We start from the raw sequence: 20,769 nt of genomic DNA, 5'->3' as shown, positions 1-20,769 counted from the left end.
GCGGGCCCATGGGGGCGTCCTCACTAGCGCCTCTTCTCCAGCAGGGCACAAGTGCTGACCGGAGTCCTGACTCCACTCACACGTCCTCAGTGTCCCCTGGTGTTCCTCTCGGTCCCAGGACCCGTCAGGATCCCACGCGACATCCCCTTAGGCCCCTCTGGGCTGGGACGGTTTCTTAGAGTAGCCTTGCGTTTTGTGATCTGGTCAGTTTGGGGGAGAGCTGGTCAGTGAGTTTACAGACAGTCGCTCTCCCAGGGTCTGCAGTTTCCCTCACGGTCAGGCTGGATAATGGGTTTTGGGAGGAAGATCAACATATCATACATATCGCGGGGCCATAAAGCGTTTTTCAAATTACAAAAGTCTTACATGGTGGAAATTTTTGAGGGAACAAAATTCAGAAAAAACAGTAAACATCCACTAAGCCAATTATACACGTATGCACATACATAATGCATGTATACACACACATACATTTTTTTGCATAGATATATATTTAAAGATTTATTTGTTTATTTCAGAGAGAGCACGCACGAGCAGGGGGAGGAGGCGGAGGGAGAGCGCATCTCCAGCAGACTCCCCGATGAGCGCAGAGCCCCACGTGGGGCTCGATCTCATGACCCCGAGATCAGGACCTGAGCAGAAACCACGAGTCGGATGCTCACCCAACTGCACCACCCAGGCGCCCCTGCGTACGCATATGTTTTCAAAAATAAAATATAGGGCGTCTGGGTGGCTCAGTCGGTTAAGCGACTGCCTTCGGCTCAGGTCATGATCCCTGAGTCCCAGGATCGAGTCCCGCATCGGGCTCCCTGCTTGGCGGGGAATCTGCTTCTCCCTCTGACCCTCCTCCCTCTCATGTTCTCTCTCTCTCTCATTCTATCAAATAAATAAAATCTTAAAAAAATAATAAAAATAAAATATATACTTAAAAAATTAAGACTATGTTTTTTCAGAAACTTCTTTATTGAGATGTAATTCACATAGCATACACATGCAATTCAATTGTTTTGGGGGTGTTCTGTCGTTTTTTGAGAACCGCGGTAGAGTGCCATTCGAACCGCCGTCCAGCGCGCGGTTCGGGCCGGGCGTTCCAGCCCCCGTGTCAGCCGGCGCCCAGCCCGGTCCCACGGCCCGTCTCTCGCGGGAACCTCGAGCACCCACCGGCAATGCAGCACCTGTTCTGGGACTTAAAGCCGGTATTTGACGAGAGGTCGTTGTCATTGCCGCTGACCCCCCGCCCCCGTGAAGCTGGCGAGCCCGGGACAGGTTCTCCCTCAGCAGCAACCAGCCCTGCGGCGCCTTGACCTCGGACCTCTGGCTCCGGAGCCGGGGGAGGGTACATGACCGCCGCTTGGGCCGCCGGGTCGGGGTACCTCGTGACGGCCGCCCTCGCTAACTAGCATGGGTTATTGATTTTTATTATTCTGGCAGAAGAAAGACACACTCCCTGGACCCAGTCAAACTCTCACCCAGTCAGAGCGACAGCCCCGGGCGGGGCACGCACGGCCAACAGCTTGGGGTGCCAGGAGCACACGGAGGTGGCCGGGACAGCACCCCACTGGGTCTGGGAGCCGGGCCCCGAGGATGCGGCTGTGCAGAGCCTCTGACCCCGGCCTGGCCCTCTGCAACCAGCACAAGGCCCTTCACGGGAGCTCAAGAAAGAACATTCCAGGGGCGCCTGGGTGGCTCAGTCGTTGGGAGTCTGCCTTCGGCTCAGGTCATGATCCCAGGGTCCTGGGATCGAGCCCCGCATCGGGCTCCCTGCTCCGCGGAGAGCCTGCTTCTCCCTCTCCCGCTCCCCCTGCTTGTGTTCCCTCTCTCGCTGTGTCTCTCTCTGTCAAATAAATAAAAAATCTTAAAAAAAAAAAAAAAAAAAAATTCCAGCAAAGCAGCCCTGGGAGGGAATGACCCGCCACAGACACCACGTGACAGCGCTAAGCTGCCCCGCCCCTTTACAAATGCCATGCCCTGGCCCCACAGGTTCCCCAAAAGGAGAACTGAGCTCAGCTCCAAGAACCCAGCCTCTCTTGGGGGGCCTCTGAGGTCAGCCCGCCCCTACCCCCCTTGCAGGGCTGGTGGAGTGTGGCTGGATGCGCGGCCGCCGGCACGTGGCCCTTCACACTCACTTCCCCCCGGCTTCCCTTCGGCCCCAGTCCTCCCTCCTCCAAAGCCCTTCCTCAAAGCCACATTCGCTTTTCTTGCTGCTTTGTGGTAAATGTTGAGTCTTACGGCGGTTTTCCACGGACAGGAGAACCGTGGAGACAGGAGAGCGCTGTCCCGTGTCCCCTGCACCCAGTCTTCCCTGTTCCTGACGCCTGGCATTACGTGGTGCGCCTGTCACGGTTACCAAGTCAGTATCGATGCCATCCAGGTGTCCCGTTTCCTCTCCCGTCCTCCTCTGTCCCCGGACCCGTCCAGGTCCCATGCGGCCTTCAGTGCCCGTATCTCCTTCGGCTCCTCTGGGCTGAGACAGCTTCTCAGCCTTTCTTGATTTTGGTGCCCTGGGCAGCCGTGCCGAGGACCAGTGGGGAGTTCTGCAGAATGCCCCTCTGCTGGGGCTCAGCGGGTATTTCCCTCGTGGTTACACTGGGGTGGGGGCTTCGGGGGGGATCCTTGGTCCACACCTGTTTCTGTGGGTTCTTCTGGGAACTTCTCGGGGCACCCAAGTGGCTCGGCTGCATTTAGGTCCTGGGGGAGGGAGGGTGTGAGAACACACCCAGCTCTTCTGTTGACAACGGAGGCTCTTTGGTTTTCTAAAGTTATTCGGTTTTGGAGCTTTGTGCTTTACTCATATTTATGACCTTTAAAAATTAAAGGATATCGCCTGTGTCTGTAATCCTAAATGAAATGTCTACTTTGCCCTGGTTTTCAACTTCAAATAAAGGGAATCATACTCCGAAAAAACAAAGGAAAACCTCAGATCCCAGAATCTAAAAACAAAAAGTAGCATCTTTGTGTCCTTAAACATACGCTCAAATGTTCTGGTCATTCATATAGATACTTTCAAATGTATGTCCTTTCTGGAATTTCAGAAGTAAATACTTTTTTTTTTTTTTTAAGATTTTATTTATTTATTTGAGAGAGAGAGAATGAGACAGAGCGAGTACATGAGAGGGGGGAGGGTCAGAGGGAGAAGCAGACCCCCTGCCGAGCAGGGAGCCCGATGCGGGACTCGATCCCGGGACTCCAGGATCATGACCTGAGCCGAAGGCAGTCGCTTAACTAACTGAGCCACCCAGGCGCCCCAGAAGTAAATACTTTTAACAGCTGGTGGCTTCTCTCAAGGACTTTTTTTTTAAGGACCATTTAAAAAGAAACTATGTACTTTTTAGCTGAAAAAGGCAGGACATCCACCGAGACCCTTTAGTGGAGATGTGCCCAAAGCAGCGGTGCTCCAGGAGCAGTCTTGCTGCAGGGACAGCAGGTGACATCTGGGACAGCTGTGGTCATCAGGACCGCGGAGGCGTGGGGGCCCGGGACTCTGAATGGCAGCACTGCGAGGCCGACTGAGCGTCCCCTGTGTGCATCTGCACCCAGATTTCCCCTTTTTATAAAAATACTCATTGGATTAGGGCCCCCCCTGCTCCAGTAGGACTTCATCTGAGCTAATTACACCTGCAGTGACCCTATTCCCAAATAGAGTCCCATCCTGAGGTCTAGGAGTCCAGCCTGTGAACTCGGAGGTCTCAGCTGGAGCCCCAAACCCGCTGTCTCTTGGTGTGGCTGGCCCTGCCCCTGTGCCCAGCTCGTCTTCCGGGTCAAGGTCTTTCAGAGCCCAGTCCTATCTCCTGGTGCATCTCTGGGTGAGGACCACTCACTTCGGGAGGAGGGTACAGGGCTGAAAGGCTTCCTTCCGATTCACCACCTCCAGCCCGGGAATGGTACTGTGCCAGGAGCCAGGAAGGACCCGGAGTTCTTGGAGGGTACAGTCCTGCCATGACCCGGGCAGGCCTCGTGCCTGCTACCTGTCCTGTCTCTCTCCACCCCCCGTGACAGAGACGGCTCCTTTGGGGAGCCACCCCACTGCTGCCTGACGCTTTGCAATTCCCAGGCCCCCCAAATAAGCGTGGGGTGTGGCAGCTGCAGGACCCCCTGGCTCCAGGGTTCCGTGAGCTCAGGGGGACCTCGTTTTAAGCCATGGCCCCTCTCAGCTGTCACCTCCTCTCACCCGGATGACTGTGGGTTCCATTAAGTCTGCATTTCAGGACAAACAGTGTTTTCCCGATGCTTCCGGAAACTTTGCTTGTCCAGTGGAAAGGAACACCCTTTCTTCTAACAAGGACACAGGAAGTCTGTCTCCCACATAGGGGACTCTGGCCTTGACACGGGTTTGCAGAAACACAATGTTCGGGGCCCCTGGGAGGCTCAGTTGTTAAGTGTCTGCCTTCGGTTCACGTCATGATCCCAGAGTCCTGGGACCGAGCCCCGCATCGGGCTCCCTGCTTGCAGGGAACATGTTTCTCCCTCTCCCGCTCCCCCTGCTTGTGTTCCCTCTCTCGCGATCCCTGTCCAATAAATAAAATCTTTTTTTTTTAAAGATTTAATTTTTATATATTTGAGAGATAGAATGAGAGACAGAGAGCACGAGAGGGAAGAGGGTCAGAGGGAGAAGCAGACTCCCCGCTGAGCAGGGAGCCCAATGCGGGACTCGATCCCGGGACTCCAGGATCATGACCTGAGCCAAAGGCAGTCGCTTAACCAGCTGAGCCACCCAGGCGCCCCTCCAATAAATAAAATCTTAAAAAAAAAAAAAAAGAAAAGAAAAGAAACAATGTTCTGTGGATTTTTTAAAAATTATTTATTTATAGTAATCTCTACACCCAAGGCGGGGCTCGAACTCAGGACCCTGAGTTCAAGAGTCGCACCCCCTTCCCCGCCCCAAGAGAGCCAGCCCGGCGCCCCCTGTGGGGTTTTTAAATACCTTGCAAGGCTTCTGTCCCCTCTGAGCGGGGGGGGGGGCCCATCCGTGAACCACAGCCTGTCCTCTGAGCTTGTCACTTGCATGTCTGGGCGGAGGCCGACGTTCTGGGAATAGTTTGGCTGGGAGGGGTCTCTGGCTGGGGAGCCAAGGCTGCTCCACGCCCTCCCCAGCCCCCCAGACAGGAGTCCGCTGGGACCTGAATGGGCCGTGTACAGGGGGACACAACAGGGCAGCTCTCCAAACGGGAAAGACTTGCCGGCCTCACCTCGCTCCCCGCCCCGCCGTGGGTGGTGCCAAGGCCTTCCCCGTGGTGCTGGGGTCCCACTGGGGCTGCTCGCCTCTGTCCACAGTGCAGCCCTGCCATCTGGGCAGGGGACGGATTTCTGGAACACTCCTCTTACCTTGTTTTTCTTTTTCTTTTATTTTTTTTTAAAGATTTTATTTATTTAATTGACGGGGGGGGGAGAGAGAGAGAGAGAGAGAGAGAGAGGGAACACAAGCAGGGGGAGCGGGAGAGGGAGAAGCAGGCTTCCCGCCGAGCAGGGAGCCCGATGCGGGGCTCGATCCCAGGACCCTGGGATCACGACCTGAGCCGAAGGCAGACGCTTAATGACTGAGCCACCCAGGGACCCCACTGTGCCTTTTTATTTTTTATTATTTTCTAAAGACTTCATTTATTCATTTGACAAAGAGAGACCAGCGAGAGAGGGAACACAGCAGGGGGAGTGGGAGAGGGAGAAGCAGGAGGAGTGGGAGGGGGAGAAGCAGGCTTCCAGCTGAGCAGGGAGCCCGATGCGGGGCTCGATCCCAGGACCCCGGGATCATGACCTGAGCCGAAGGCAGACGCTTAACGACTGAGCCACCCAGGCGCCCCTCTTTTTCTTTTATTTTTAAAGATTTTATTTATTTATTTGTCAGAGAGAGAGAGATCACAAGCAGGCAGACAGGCGGGCAGAGGGAGAGGGAGGATCCCCGCCGAGCAGGGAGCCCGATGTGGGGCTTGATCCCAGGACCCCGTGACCATGACCTCAGCCGAGGAGACGCCCAACGACTGAGCCACCCAGGCGCCCCTCTTATCTTGGTTTCTTAAGTGTATTTTTAAATGTTTTATTTTGAAAGTTACCGAAAGGCGCAGAGAAACGTACGGGGAGGTCCAGTGCACACTTGACGTGCACCCCGTCCAGTCAGGTCACAGGATGCCACCCTCCATCCCGAGACACTCGGGAGCCGCCTCTGCCGCGCGTGCTCGGGGGACAAGGCAAACTCCTGAACCAGCACAGCGTCAGCCCACCTACAACCTGGGGTGTAGCAAATGTACGCTGTGCCCCCAGAGAGCTTTACTTCCTTTATTTTTTCTGGCGTTTCCCTTGCTCCCTTATGTTCTGATGTATTGTGCGGCTGAAAGCACTGTCAGACTCTAGGGTTTTCCTACAACCGAGAGAGGGAGTGTGCGTGGAAACATCTCTGGCCATACCGCACCAGGAGAGAGGATGAGAGCTGGTGAGCAGTGACACGCGGGTAAGCCAGCAGCCGGCCAGAGCACCTGCGTTCCCATCCAACATCCTAGCACGGATGGAGGACCCCGAAAGACGGGATGGATGTTCAGCCAACAGACCCTATGGCGGCCTTGCCCACAGCACATGGGAGGCTGCAGACACCCCCTTTGTCTTCCTGACATTCTCGCTGTCATTTTGGAAATTTCAGTTTCTTCACCTTCTATCGCTCTAATGCAGAGTTATGTGGTTTTCTTTTAAGATTTATTTTGGAGAGAACGCGCACACACGTGCACAGGCGGTGGGAGGCGGAGGCAGAGGGAGAAGCAGACTCCCCGCTGAGTGCGGAGCCAGACATTGGGCTCTCCATCCCAGGATCCTGAGAGCACGACCTGAGCCGAAACCAAGAGTCAGAGGCTCAACCCACTGCGCCACCCGGGCCTCTTGGAGTTATGGTTTTTAGACATTTTTATTGATCAGTTTCACATTCCGAGAATGCAATTCTGGATGATAAGGAGGCCAACACTCCGGACTCCGGCTGCACTTCATTTGACGAAGACTGTAGAGTGAACTCATCTGGTTCTTATGAAAAGAACTGAAAAGCCCAAGTACACTAGAGTTTGCATCACAGGCTGTGCCAACGATAAAGCCGGAGTCCCGTCAAATAAACGCTTGCAGTTCTGATTTCTGGCCTGACCTGCGCTGAGCTGCCCCGCGTGGGTGACAGGCAGAAGCACGTGAGAGGTAGAGCCCAAGTTTCCAAACGGCCCCTGCGGGTGGGGGCGGTGCATCTGGGCGCTTGCCGGGGACAGAGTCTCTGAGCGGGGAGACGGAACGTTCTGGGGACGGCGGGTGGGGGTGGCCGCGGGGCCGCACGCTTAGCGACGGTTAGGACAGGACATTCTGTGTTATACGTATTTTGCCACCATGTTTAAAAATCGCCCAGTGTGAGAATGAGCATGGAAACCCACCAGGTTCTCTGGAGCATACTCCAAATCGGAACTGCAGACAGAAGCGCACCTGCTGGCGGGGTAGAGGCGCCAGTCAAGGCCGGTCAAGGCCATCAGGTCCAGCCCGGGGGCAGTCCATGCTCTAGGGACTCTGCGCCGAGCTGCCGGCCGCGAGCGGGAGCCCAGGAGCGGCAGCTGAGGCTCGGGGCACTTAGGGAGGCAGACTCCCCTCTCGGGGATGGAAGGCGCTGCTGCAGGTATCCTGCAGGAGGGCCACGTGGCGTGGGCCTCCGCTGCACGCGGGCGAGCCCTGCACCACCTGCCGACTTGTCCAACCACGTGCCGCACGCCTGCAGGGGACCTCGCGCCCCACGCCCGCTCTGCTCCAGTCACTCACACACTCACACACACAGGAAAATCGTTTCCACTCAGTGTCTTGGGTGGAAACGAAACAGGGCAGGGAGACCCTGAGAAACCCGGGGTCTGGGTGCCAGAGGAGCAGCGTGGACGCTGGGTTGGGGGCTGGCCACCGTGTCCCTGCGACCGTCTGGGAACAATGTGGGACAATATGATGGAGGACCTTGAAGAAAACCAATAAAAGCGGCTGCAGATTACCCATCTGGGAGAAGAACGAGGAAACAGAAAAGAGGGAGGAAACCAACCTCCCCAGCGGCACTTGTTTGAAATGCAGATGACACCACGCAGCCTGCCCTGAAATGCCTAATAGTGGAAATGAAAGGCTTTTTTAAAAAAATCAAAGGCAAACAGGATGGGAACTCAACGGGGCCTAATCCTTGGCTCTTTGTTGAAGAGACACTGCAGCGCACGCCCTTCCCTGGTCTGGGAATGCAGGTGTCTCGCTAGAGTGAGGACGCGGCCGCGGGAGTCACCCAGGGGGCGGCAGCGGGGTCATGTTCCTGACGGGGTGTCTGTCGTCCTCCGACCCCAACACAGAACACGTCAGGAAACATCCCACACGGCGTGGGAAATGCCTGGCTTGTAGGAATGGGGTTTAAAATTTTTTTCTTAATGTTGTATGATACACATAAAATTCACCATCGTAACCGTCTCTAAGTGCACAGCTCAGCGGCATGAAGCCCACTCACACCGTCCTGCGAGCACCCCCACCCTCCGTCTCCAGAACGTTCCATCTCCCCACACGGAGACTCTGTCCCCACGAAGCACGGACTTCCCACCCCCACTCTCCATCTCCAGAACGTTCCATCTCCCTAAACTGAAACTCTGTCCCCGTGAAGCACGGACTCCCCACCCCCTGCCCCAGCCCCGGCTCCCACCCTCTCCTCTCTGTCTGTGTGGACGGGACTCCTCTGGGGACCTCCTGGGAGTGGGGTCCTGCGGGATGTGTCCTTCGGGGTCTGGCTCCTCTCGCTGAGCCCGGTATCCCCAAGGTCCCTCCACGTCGTGGCAGGTGCTGGGGTCCCTCCTTCCTGAGGCTGGAGCGTGTTCCCGCGTGGGGACGGACCACACCATGTATCCATCTGTGGATGGACACTGGGGTGCTTCCAACTTCTGTCTACTGTAAATACTCCTGCTGCGAATGCGGCGTGCAGATTATCTTTTTGATATTTCAATGTTTTCAGTATTTTTGGGTAGAAACCCAGAGTGGGATTGCTGGGTCATATGGTCCTTCTATTTTTAACTTTTTGAGGAACTGCCAGACATGTTTCCACAGCAGCTGCACCATTCTCCCTCCACGCCCACAGCTCAGCCAGCAGCCAGGTCTGGCGGGGGGTAATTCCAGGACAGGCACACGTGTGGCAGGGACACCAGGCACCGAGTCCTTGTGGTGGCGGGGGCACAAATATAAGCTGGTATCAGTTACCCAAGGCTGCTGTCTCTGCCTGCTCAGCCTGCCATCACAAAATACCATACTGGGGGAGCTAGACATTTCTTCTCTCCCAGTTCTGGAAACCAGAAGTCTGAGATCAAGGTGTTGGCAGGGCTCGTTTCCCCTCATTGTGTAGACAGCCATCTTCTGCCCATGTCCTCACATGGTCTCCTGTGTCCTAATCTCTTCTTATAAGGACATCAGTCCTATTGGGTTAGGACCCTTGTGACCTCATTCTAACGTAATGACCTCTTTAAAGACCCTATATCCACACACAGTCACATCCTGAGGATTAGGATTTCAACATATGGATTTGGAGAGGACACAATTCAGCCCATAACAGCGGCGGAAACAAGTTAACTGCACGCTGGGTGATTAAAACATAGATTTTTTTTTTTAAGATTTTATTTATCCATTTGTCAGTGAGCGAGAGAGAGCACGAGCAGAGGGACAAAGCAGGCTCCTTGCTCAGGAGCGCAATCCAGGACTCAATCCCAGGACCCTGGGATCATGACCCGAGCCGAAGGCAAACGCCCAAATGACTGAGCCGCCCAGGCGTCCCATATAGATTTATATCTCACGGTTCTAGAGATCAGAAGGCCCCAGTCATGTTCATTGGGTCAAAATTGCCAGGCCCCTCTCTCTGGAGGCGCCAGGGAGGGTCCTTCCCGCCTCTTCTGGCTCCTGGGGGCCCCAGGGGTCCCTTGGCTTGTGGCTGCGTCCCTCCAGTCTCTGCCTCCAGCTTCCCGTGGCTTCTCCTTTATGTGTGCGGCAAATCCGCCCCCCCCCCCAATCAGGGCCCCTGCGATGACATCGGGACTCAGATAATCCTGGATCATCTCCCGTCAAGGTCCTTAACTTAATCACATCTTAAAATTCCTTTTCTGCTAGAACAACATTCATAGGTTCCAGGAATTCGGATATGGGTGTCTTTCCGTGGCTCTTTTAGCTTATCACACCACACCCGAGATCATTACTGGGCTATGAAAAGCAGTGGAGCGCCCACACGCATGGCCCCGGGGACGACCCCGAGCCCACGACGCTCAGGGAGGGACCCAGACACAGACGGCCACACGGGGTGTGAGTCCACGTGGGTGACACGTCCAGAGCAGGCTCATCCATGGGACGGGAAGGGGGCTCGTGGGGGCCGGGGAACAGGTTGAGGGGGTGGTGAGTGCTAATGGGGACAAGGCTTCTTTTGGGGTGATAGAATGTTCTGGAACTAGACAGAGGTAGTGATTGCAGAACATTGTGAATAAATATCACTGAATTGCACACTTAATTTTTTTATTATTTTTTAATTTATTCATTTGAGACAGAGAGAGAGAGAGAGAGAGCACGAGCAGGGGAGAGGCAGAGGGAGAGGGAAAGCAGACTCCCCGCTGAGCAGGGAGCCCGATGCGGGGCTCGATCCCAGGACCCTGGGATCATGACCTGAGCCGAAGGCAGTCGCTTAACCATCTGAGCCACCCAGGCACCCCTGAATTGCACACTTTAAATGTGTAAGTTGTATTGTACGCAAATTTTATCAGCATAAACCCACAATAAAACTAGTTTTAAATACTTGATTAAAAAGGGCAGCCAACATGTTTTTTAAAATATTTATTTATTTTGAGAGAGAGACAGAAAGCGAGCACGTGTGAGCGGGGGCAGGGGCAGAGGGAGAGGAAGAGAGAGAATCTCAAGCAGACTCCCCGCTGAGCAGGGGGCCCTGCATGGGGCTGATGATCTGAGCTGAAATCAAGAGTTGGATGCTCAACCAACTGAGCCACCCAGACGCCCGCCCCATCGTGTTTTAAAATCTGTATGTCATAACCAATTTTCCTCCGTTTCCGGAGGCTTCTGTACACACACTGTTGAAAAGCATCCCCATTATTCAAGACAAGACTCCCAACTGCTACAAACCAAAGGTTCTCGCAGAAATAGGGAAATCAACATAATGTTCCTAGAAGTTCCGTTTCCCCTTTGGAGAAAAATCTATAAATCCAATTATTAAACAGGGTTGCCAGATTTACCAAATAAAAATACAGAACACCCAGTTAGCGTTGAAATTTATATATATGACATGTATTTTTAAGATGTAACAGTTAAACTCAGACTAAATGATTAACTGTATGTTAATAACGTATCTAACGAACATTTACTACATATATAACATGTACCCAATAATCTGCACCTAATGTGTACCTAATAATTTAATCCTGGTTTACCTGGCAAACGGTGACGTGTAAGATTGCTGCTCACACTGACCCACAAGTGGCATGGTGAGGAACTTGTTAACTGTGATGTTTTTATGGGTTGAATGTCTCCCAAAGTTATGCTGAAGTCCTAACCCTCAGGAACCCGTGAATGGGGCCTTATTTGGAAATAGGGTCTTTGCAGACGTAAGTTAGTAGTTAAGATGAGGTCATACTGGATTGGAACGGACCTAGATCCAACGAGTGGTGTGCTTATAAGATGAAGGGAATTTGGACACAAACACACAGAGAAAAGACTGCGTCCATACACCAAGAGATTTCAAAGCCACGAGAGGCTGGAAGAGGCAGGAAGGATCCTCCCCAGGAGCCTCCAGAGGGAGCATGGCCCTGTGACACCTTCAGTTTGGATTTTTGGTTTCCCTAACTAGGAGACAGTAAATTTCTGTTTGTGGTACTTTGTTACAACAGCCCTAGAAAAGTAATAGAGATACGATCTATGCTCTGTGCAGAAACTCCCGCCAGGCACCCCAAGCCGTCCCGTTCACATTTCATTCTGAGTTGTTAATCCTGGGCACATGCCGAAGGACAGCCCCTCTGGACCGCACCAGGTCCGAGGAAGAACCTCGGACGTGCTAAGTGCAAACGGCCAAAACCAGATTCAGCATGCCAGGAGACGTGAAGGACAAAGATGGGCTTCTCCCTCCTCCCACAGTGGCCCACCACCCAAAGGGAAGTCCTGATGGGCAGCCGGAAGTTCTGGAGAAGAAAGCCTCCTGCTGTCAGGGCTGTCTTTTCTTTCATTTTTTCACACAGCAGGCAGTGAGCCCATACCGGGTGCAGGGGCCAAGCTTGTCCCGAGGATATCCCAGGGCGCAAGCTGACCCATTCGAGGCTACCTCCAAGAATGATGGCAGGGATGCAATTAGTCTATGGCCATGGACCTCATCCGGGAGGACCCTGCCTCCAGGGAACATGGGCAACGTCTGAGGACGTCTGTGGTTGACATGCCTGGGGGCGCTCCTGGCATCAACTGGGTGGGGACTAGGGATGCTGCTCAAGCCTCCATGATGCCCAGGAAGGCGGTAAATGGCAGCAATGCCAAGGAGGAGAGACTGGGGTGTGAAAGCCAGTTAGTACCACAACCGGGATCAGTGCTGTGAAGTGGGGCGTACGGCTTCTTCAGAGCTGTCAGCAGAGCCATCGACAGGCCCTGCAGGCCGAGTCAGGGCCAGGCCCCCAGGACGGCTGACGGTGGGGCGGCCTGCTGGGAAGGGGCACACAGCAGTCAGTCCAGCGGCCTGGAGGGAGCCAGTCCCACATCAGGGAAGCATAATGCAGGTGGTTTTAAAATACTTTACTTCTTCAGTCCCCTTTTTCTAAAAACCACGACAGAGATAATGCAGGCCCAAGGTAACCCAACAAAGCTCAGGATCATGATGGAGTCCCAGCCACGGCCTCCTCCGGGACTGCCCTGCACCCACCGGGCGGCCAGCGCCAGCACAGCCCTGTGGCTGGGTCAACACTCTGGGCCTTGGCGGCACGAGGAGCTCAGGGCTAGGCTGCTGTAACGGGGAGCGTGGTCTCCACGGCACCTCGCACGTGGCAGGCGCCTTCCAGTCCCCTTGTCCACGCTGAGCTCTCGGTGGACCGGGCACCGTGCCACTGGCCGGCAGCTTGTCCTCTGCTTCAGCTGAGCAGCTCCAGCTCAGGGAGGGTCTGGCCAATCCTGTTCTGCGGCACGGGGCCCCCGGATGGGGTGCTGCGATGTCCACAGGCTCTGCCTTCTCCGCCGACCTCGGGCGGCCCCTCTTCCCCCTCTCCTCCCAAATGGCGGCAATCTCCTCCTGCTGGGAAGCTTAGCGGCTTCTCCATGCACCCTTTCACCTCACACCCTAAGGGCTGCCCTGACCGGTCCCTAGTCCTAATTAAGGTATTCTCCTAAACAAGCCCACCTGCGTCTCTAGAGTATGTCCTGGTGCCAACGGTACAACAACAGATGATACGCCATCTCCCACTGGCAGGAGGTCAGTGTCCAGGCGAAGACAAGTATGCAGGCAAATAATTACATTACAGTGTAAATCAGCGACACTCCGCGACGTAACAAACACCCTGAGGCTCAGCGTCTGTGAACAATAAAGGTTCATTTTTCTCACCCGCTACGGGGACTGCATCGAATAGTGTCCCCCCCAAACTCACGTCCACCGAGAACCTCAGAACCTCACGAAGTAGGGTCTTTGCTGAAACTAAGATGATTATAATGGAGTAGGGTGGGCCATAACTCCAATGACTGGTGTCCTTATAAAAAGAGATGGGGGGCGCCTGGGTGGCTCAGTCGTTGGGCATCTGCCTTCGGCTCAGGTCATGGTCCCGGGGTCCCGGGATCGAGCCCCGCATCGGGCTCCCTGCTCCATGGGAAGCCTGCTTCTCCTTCTCCCGCTCCCCCTGCTTGTGTTCCCTCTCTTGCTGTCTCTCTCTGTCAAATAAATAAATAATCTTAAAAAAAAAAAAGGGAGACAGGGACACAGGGCAGGGAAGGAGTCCATGTGAAGACAGAGGCAGAGAGGGGAGGGATGTGTCCACAGCCAAGGACTGCCAGAGCCCCCAGGAGCTGGGAGACAGATGTGGGACTGCCGCTCCCTCAGAGCCCCTGAAGGAACCAGTTCTGCCTATGCCTGGATCTCCGACTTCTCCAAAAGCACGAGATCATAAATACCTATAGTTTTAAGGCACCAGGTGACACTGCTTTGTTACAGCAGCTAAAGGAACTCCTACACCAGTCATCCACTATGGTCAGTGGGGCTCAACTGTGTCACCATCCTCCTTGTTCTTGGGCCTGGCCGGGGCGGAGGGGGTGGGGGGCAGCCGGCATCCAGAGCAGAACCGGTTCCTGGGGCGAGCAGAAAGGGGCGGAGGGCGAACGCCTGCTGGCCACAGTGCTCTGCTCACGTTTCTCCCGCCGGCACCCATGCCACGGCCCTGCCTGTGTTGATGGGGGCAGAAGTGCGAGTGACCCTGTGCAACGTGTCAGGAGGGAGAACGAAACAGACAGGAACCCCACCAGTGACCACCACGCCGTAGGTGCAGACCGGCTGTGGGCTCCCAGGGAGGGTTCCCTGAAGCAGCTGCACCTTGACCTGGGCCTCTGGAGGGCAAGGAGGCTGGGGAGAGCACGGAAACAACAATCGAGGAAGGCGGGAGAGGGAGCTTGGGGACTCCACCATGGCGGATGGAGGAACGCCATCTGTTTGTTTTCTACTGCAACGTGTAAGTGATCACAGACTTAGAGGCTTAAAACAACGCTCATCTGAAAGTTTCTGTGGGTCGGGAGCCTGGGGAACACAGGGCTGGGTGTTCTGCTCAGGGTCTCTGCGGTGGTGTTCCAGGGGCTGGCTGGGCCTGTGCTGCCTTGAGGGAGGGGCCCCTTCCAAGCTCACGGGGCTGTTGGCACAATTCCTTCCGGGCAGCTGCATACCTTGCAGTGTCCTGCTTCTCCATGGACACAGGAGAGTCCCTCTGACCTCAGGAGGACCCCCAGTCCCTCTTCTAAAGGGCTCCCCAGATTAGGTCAGGCCCACCAAAATAATTTCCTTTTTCATTAACTAAAGACCAACTGATTCTCTTTTTAAAGATTATATTTATTTATTTTACATAGAGAGAGCACAAGCAGGGGGGCAGCAGAGGGAGAGGGAGAAGCAGGCTTCCCGCTGAACAGGGAGCCTGATGTGGGACCTGATCCCAGGACCCTGAGATTATGAGCAGAGTCAAAGGCAGATGCTTAACCGACTGAGCCACTCAGGCACCCCTAGAAGTCAACCGATTAAAGGGCCTTAATTCCATCCAGAAAATCCTTTCACCTCCACCATAAAACATATAATCAGAGATGTGACACCCATCACAGTGCAAATTCTGCTCTCACTCAAGGGGAGTGGATACACAAGGTCGTGAGCCACTGGGGACTATCTTAGTGTTCGGCCTGCCACACCGTCAAAGACACAGAGGGGTGACAGCGTAGGCCAGGAGTAGCCCATAGGAGGCAGGTAGGAGGAGAGCTCACTCGCAGTGGGGCTGCTGGTACCTAGGTCTAGGCAGGAGAGACCTAGGGTGTGTGGGTTCCTTTCTCTTTGGGGTTTCTTCTCAGCCCCCCCGAGTCACAGACGCAGCCTTCCCTCTATTTTACATGCTACGGGGATAAGGGTCCTGAGTACCACAGACTCTGCTCTGGTCTACTTGGGGCTTCCTGGCACAGTCCACTGGGCAACCCCACAGGGACACATCTGTCCACTTGATCACTCAGTCACTCAGTCCTCATCTCTCCTGGACTGCACTCCAAGGCTCCAGGCCCCCCAGACACTGGAGGGAAGGCCAGGCTTCTCCCCCAGGCTGGGTGGGGAACAGACAAACCAGCCTTCTCTACCACTGGGACTACAGGTACGAGGCAGTAGGATCACAGGGGAGATACCCAGTGCAGTCTCCCCTAATTCACAGTGGGTAAACTGAGGTGGAGGCGATGTGCCCAAGGAGCACGTCTTCAGGCCACCCCACAGCACCGGCCTCCCTGATATTACCTGCTGTGCCCACCGGGGCCCCAGCTGTGGGGTGCCAGGCAGCCTACAGGACACTCACAGGCAAGGGCCCGGTGAATCCTCTCAACCACCCCTGGGTTGAGATGCGGACAAGCTCTGATGAGGGTTTGCTAGTTGTCCTCCGATGTCCCTTCTCCTCCAAGGAGAACCTCCCTTACGACTGGGCAAGTGGCTCCTAGAGTAAAGACAACTTTCCCAGCCTGCCTGCAGCTAGCTACAGCTGTAGGGGTGTGCCTGGATCTGGGAATACCGGGCAGACGTGGTATGCCAGCGTCTAGATCATGCCCTCCACTCTTCCTTGATCCCCTGCGTGGGATAGATGGGTCCCAACGATGTCCACACTCTGATCCCTGGAAACTATGCATACATGGGGTTGACATCAGGGACCTTAAAATAGGGAAATTATCCGGCACATGCACCGCATGGAACACTACTCAGACAAAAAGGAAGAACTCCTGACACATGTGAGAATTTGAATGCCTCTCCGGGGTACTGCGCTGAGTGAGAAGAGCAGGTCTCCAAAGGCTATGTGCTGTATGGTTGCATTTACAGAGCATTCACAGGCAATTAAGAGACATGGAGAAGAGGCTTGTGGTGCCCAGGGACGAGGGATGGCAGTGGGGTGCCTGGGGGGGGGGTGTCTATCAGGGGCAGCTGGAGGGAGCTCTCTGTGGCTATGGGAATGTCCTGTGTCTTGACTAGGGTGGTGGGTACACAGATCTACGCATCATACAATGGCTCAGAGCTCCACACACCACTTTATCATCTCAGTGTCCTGGTTGAGATATTGTATTACAGATACGCAAAATATAACCACAGGGGGAATTGGAGTGACAGGTACAAGGTTCCTCTCTGGACTACTTCTGCAAACTTCTGTGGGTTGGTAATTATTATAAAATAATAAATTAGAAACAAAACCAAGAAACCCTCCTAGGGCACACCTAAGCCCTGAGGGACTCCCTCTGCTTCCGACCCTTGTTCTGGGCCTCACTAGGCATCACTTACTTTCTCTAACAGGTAGGGCCTTCCACCACCCCAGGGTCTTTGCATGGCCCCCTAAGCTCTGAAAACTCTCCCCCAATCCCCAGGCCACTCAGACGTCAGGATTTCAGGCTAGATGTCATTTCCAGGATCCCCTCCACCCCGACCCCTGGCCACAAACAAAATTGTCTGTTCCTCTCTTGGTTTCTTGAACTCCTCCTGTATTAGCTTTGTCAGAACCTGTGTTTCATGGGGCTTTGGAGCTAGTTTCCTAACTCAAACCTCAGTTCTGGGGGCACCTGCCTTCAGCTCAGGTCATGCGATCCCAAGGGCCTGGGATGGAGCCTAGAGTCGGGGTCTGGCTCCCTGCTCAGCGGGGAGTCTGCTTCTCCCTCTCCCTCTGCTCCGCCCCCCCCTCATGCTCCGTCTTCCTGGAATCAATAAATAACAAATCCTAAAAATAAAATCTCAGCTCTGCTTTGGACAGATGAGTCAACCTTCTTCTCTTTGGGTTTCCTCGTCTGTAAACTGGGTTGTGCTCTTGGGAACCTTCAGCAGCCAAGTCAGAAGCCGGCGACGCCGCTGGAGCGAGCGCGGGCAGGGACCCCCGAATCCACGGAGGGCGGAGGAGGGCGGAGGAGGGCGGAGGAGGGCGGAGGAGCCCGCCCCCGGCGCCGGCGGACCCTCGGGCGAATCAAGCACACACGTGCTGCCGGGGAGCACCCGAAGCGCCAGGCTGAAGCCGGGCCAGGCCCTGCACAGAACTGGGAAGCATTCGGCTAATGGGCTCTGCGCTGTTGTGGGGTAACCACGATAACGGGCTCATCACGACCCGGCCTTCTACGGGTCCTGCCCTAACTGAAGCTAGTGAGGGCAAAGCGCCGGCATGCTGCCGTTGCTACCTGATGACCTGTCTTCCCCATCGGCCTGAGCTCCCGAGGGCCACCTTCCCCGCACGGCACGCCCAGGCCGGGCCACCGGGCGGCCCCGAAGGCTGCGGACTCCCCCGAACCCCGAGACGCGCAGGGCGCGAGAGGCTCCGCCGCGAAAAGCCCGGCAGAAGCGCCAGGAGGACGGCCTTTAACAAGACACCCCCTCCGGGAACCAGTCCGGGCTGAGCCGCACCTGGAGGGGTCTGCGCACGACTGCGGAACCGGCCTCGGAGCCCGTCTGACTGAGGGGCGCCTGCGGGGCTGGGGTCTGAACGCCTCAAGGCCCGGGGCGGACGAGGTCCAGCTGCCCCTTCGCGCTCCGCCGCAGCCCTAGGTGCGGAGGGCCAGGCGGGCCGCTCCCGCCCCCGGCAGCCCACGACGACTGCACCCAACGTCCAAACCCACACGCACCCCGAGGGCGAGTCGGCCCAAACCACAGCTGAGCCCGCATCCTGCAAACCACCTCCGAACTCAGACTCCACCACCGCCTGAATCCATCCCACTGCCCGAGCAGGGCCCCAGGGGGACCTCGGCGGGCACCGTCTACACCGCAGGCGGGAACAGGGCGCAGCGCCCGGCCTGCTCGCCCGCGCCGAGCGGTTCCCGCCCCCGGCCCCCCCCCAACCTACGGGCGTCAGCTCCCCTCTCCCTGCCCGCCGCGGGCGCCAACGCCCCCAGAGTCAGCCCCCACCCCCGCCTCATCCCCTGCTCCCTCCTGCTCCCCCACCTCCCAGGCGTCGGCCCCCGCGTCCCCCTGTCGCCCCCCCCGCCGGCATCAGCTCTTGCGCCCCCCGCCCCCCCCGCCCTCCGGGCATCAGCCCCTGAGCCCCCCTGCCACCCTCCCCACCTCCCCACCCCGTCTCAGTCCCTGCTCCCCCACCTCCCAGGCGTAAACCCCCGCGCCCCCCCAGGGCGTCAGCCCCCCGCCCCTCCTCCCCCAGGGTGTCAGCCCCCGCGCCCCCCCGCGGGCGTCAGACCTCCCCGTGCCCCCCGCGCCCCCGGGCGTCAGCCCCCCGCCCCCAGGGTGTCAACCCCCGCGCCCCCCCCGGGCGTCGGCCCCCGCGCCCCCCTGTCGCCCCCCCCGCCGGCATCAGCTCTTGCGCCCCCCGCCCCCCCGGCATCAGCCCCTGAGCCCCCCTGCCACCCTCCCCACCTCCCCACCCCGTCTCAGTCCCTGCTCCCCCACCTCCCAGGCGTAAACCCCCGCGCCCCCGCCCCCCGGGCGTCGGCCCCCGCGCCCCCCGCCCCTCCTCCCCCAGGGTGTCAGCCCCCGCCCCCACCCCCGGGCGTCAGCCCCCGCGCCCCCCGCGCCCCCAGTTCTCCATCCCCCCGCCCGTCGCCCTCCTCCGCCCGCGGCGGGGCGCGAGGCTCGAGGTCACGGGCCTGGCCGACGCCGGGGGATTCGGCTGAAAAGAGGCGGCGCGACCCCGGAGCCCAGCCCACGCGCCGGTACCTGCCTCCCGGGCTGCGCTCAGTGCCTCCGCCGTGGGCACCGCGGCAGCACGTGGCGCCCTAGGAGCGTGAAGGTTCTGGAAGGCTCTGGAAGGCTCTCTCGGGCCGTCGGGGCGGGGGCGCCCGGAGGCGGGCTCACAAAGAGAGCGGGCCGGCCCGGACCGAGGCCGCCCGCCATCGCCGCCCGCCGTCGCCCCCCGGCTTCGCGCCGCCCTCCCGGCGCCCGTCAGTCAACCGCCCGCGCGCCCGCCCGGGCGGAAGGGGCGGGTCCCGGGGCGGATACGCGCGCCCCATTGGCCGGCGGCGGGGGAGGGCTTGGCGGTGCCGCGACAGCCCGCGGGGGGCGGCGGCGGCGGCGGCGGCGAGCGTGGGCGCGGGCGGCGGCCGGGAAGGCGCGGGTGTCGTCGCCGTTGGGCCGCCGCGGCCTCCGCGCCCTCCGCGCCGGGCTCGGGGACGCCGCGCTGCGAAGGCCGGGCGCCCGGTGAGCCCTGCGGGCTGCGTCCCGCGGGTCGGCCGGCGGGGGCTGAGGCGGCCGCGCGGGCCTGGGGGAGGGGCGGACCCCCAGAGGAGGGCCCCCGCCGCGTGCGCCCCCTGCCCCGCTCGCCGAGGCCCCGCCGTGCCGCGTGCGGCCGGGCCTGGGCCCTCCGGCGGCGGTGCCCGTGGGCGGCCGGCCCGGGAGGACAGCCGCGCAGCTGTCCCCGTCCTTTGAGGGCCCCCGCCGCGGCGGCGCGCGGGGCGGGCTGTGCGCGCGGGGCGGGCTGTGCGCGCGGGGCGGGCTGTGCGCGCGGGGCGGGCTGTGCGCGCGGGGCGGGCTGTGCGCGCGGGGCGGGCTGTGCGCGCGGGGCGGGCTGTGCGCGCGGGGCGGGCTGTGCGCGCGGGGCGGGCTGTGCGCGCGGGGCGGGCTGTGCGCGCGGGGCGGGCTGTGCGCGCGGGGCGGGCTGTGCGCGCGGGGCGGGCTGTGCGCGCGGGGCGGGCTGTGCGCGCGGGGCGGGCTGTGCGCGCGGGGCGGGCTGTGCGCGCGGGGCGGGCTGTGCGCGCGGGGCGGGCTGTGCGCGCGGGGCGGGCTGTGCGCGCGGGGCGGGCTGTGCGGGAGCCGTTTGCGTGCCCGCGGGGCGGGAGCGCGGCGCCGCGGCGACCCCGCCGTGCCGGCCGCGGGCCGGCCGCCCGCACACAACCCCGAGGCCCCTGCGTCGACTGTGTTGCAGGGCGCCCCGCGGCGGACCTGCCAGCGCCCCGTCGGTGCCCCGTGGTCCCCTCTCGCCGCGTGAGTCCGAGTCATGACGGACGCCCAGTACGTCCTGTGCACTTGGGAGAAGCGACTGTGGCCCGCCAAGGTGACCGCCTTCGTGTGCGGCTCCGGCCTGCGGAGCCCTCCGGGCGGGCAGGGGAGTCCCCGTCGGGACGGGCCGG

General features: G+C 58.5%; 1 protein-coding gene and 1 long non-coding RNA gene across 11 annotated transcripts in view; one reads left to right on the top strand and one right to left on the bottom strand.

Moving 5' to 3' along the window:
• The window catches only part of LOC135361856 (uncharacterized), a 27,557-nt gene extending 7,836 nt beyond the window's left edge, over positions 1-19,721 (bottom strand). Inside the window, exon 1 of the long non-coding RNA XR_010405993.1 lies at positions 19,361-19,721. This is a non-coding gene — a long non-coding RNA (uncharacterized LOC135361856). The remainder of the gene's footprint in view (positions 1-19,360) is intronic.
• Positions 19,686-20,769, top strand: part of PWWP3A (PWWP domain containing 3A, DNA repair factor) — a 17,027-nt gene continuing 15,943 nt past the window's right edge. For 6 of the 10 annotated variants that reach the window (XR_010405992.1, XM_064573563.1, XM_045863466.3 and 3 more), the window contains exon 1: positions 20,487-20,693. Coding sequence is in view for 6 of the 10 variants with exons in the window: in XM_064573563.1 (XP_064429633.1) it covers positions 20,637-20,693 (57 nt within the window). In the remaining 4 variants the exon portion in view is untranslated. Of the gene's footprint in view, positions 19,841-20,486; positions 20,694-20,769 lie in introns of those variants that run through there. The other 4 variants (XM_064573564.1, XM_064573543.1, XM_064573565.1 and 1 more) reach the window with 4 other exon arrangements.

This window comes from Mirounga angustirostris, unplaced genomic scaffold, assembly GCF_029215605.1.
Source record: "Mirounga angustirostris isolate CCGP_5_RB_7025 unplaced genomic scaffold, mMirAng1.0.hap1 SCAF_1, whole genome shotgun sequence".
In the NCBI taxonomy this organism is placed as follows: domain Eukaryota; kingdom Metazoa; phylum Chordata; class Mammalia; order Carnivora; family Phocidae; genus Mirounga; species Mirounga angustirostris.
Note: the sequence above shows the minus strand (reverse complement) of the source record. Positions and strands in the feature narration are given on the sequence as shown.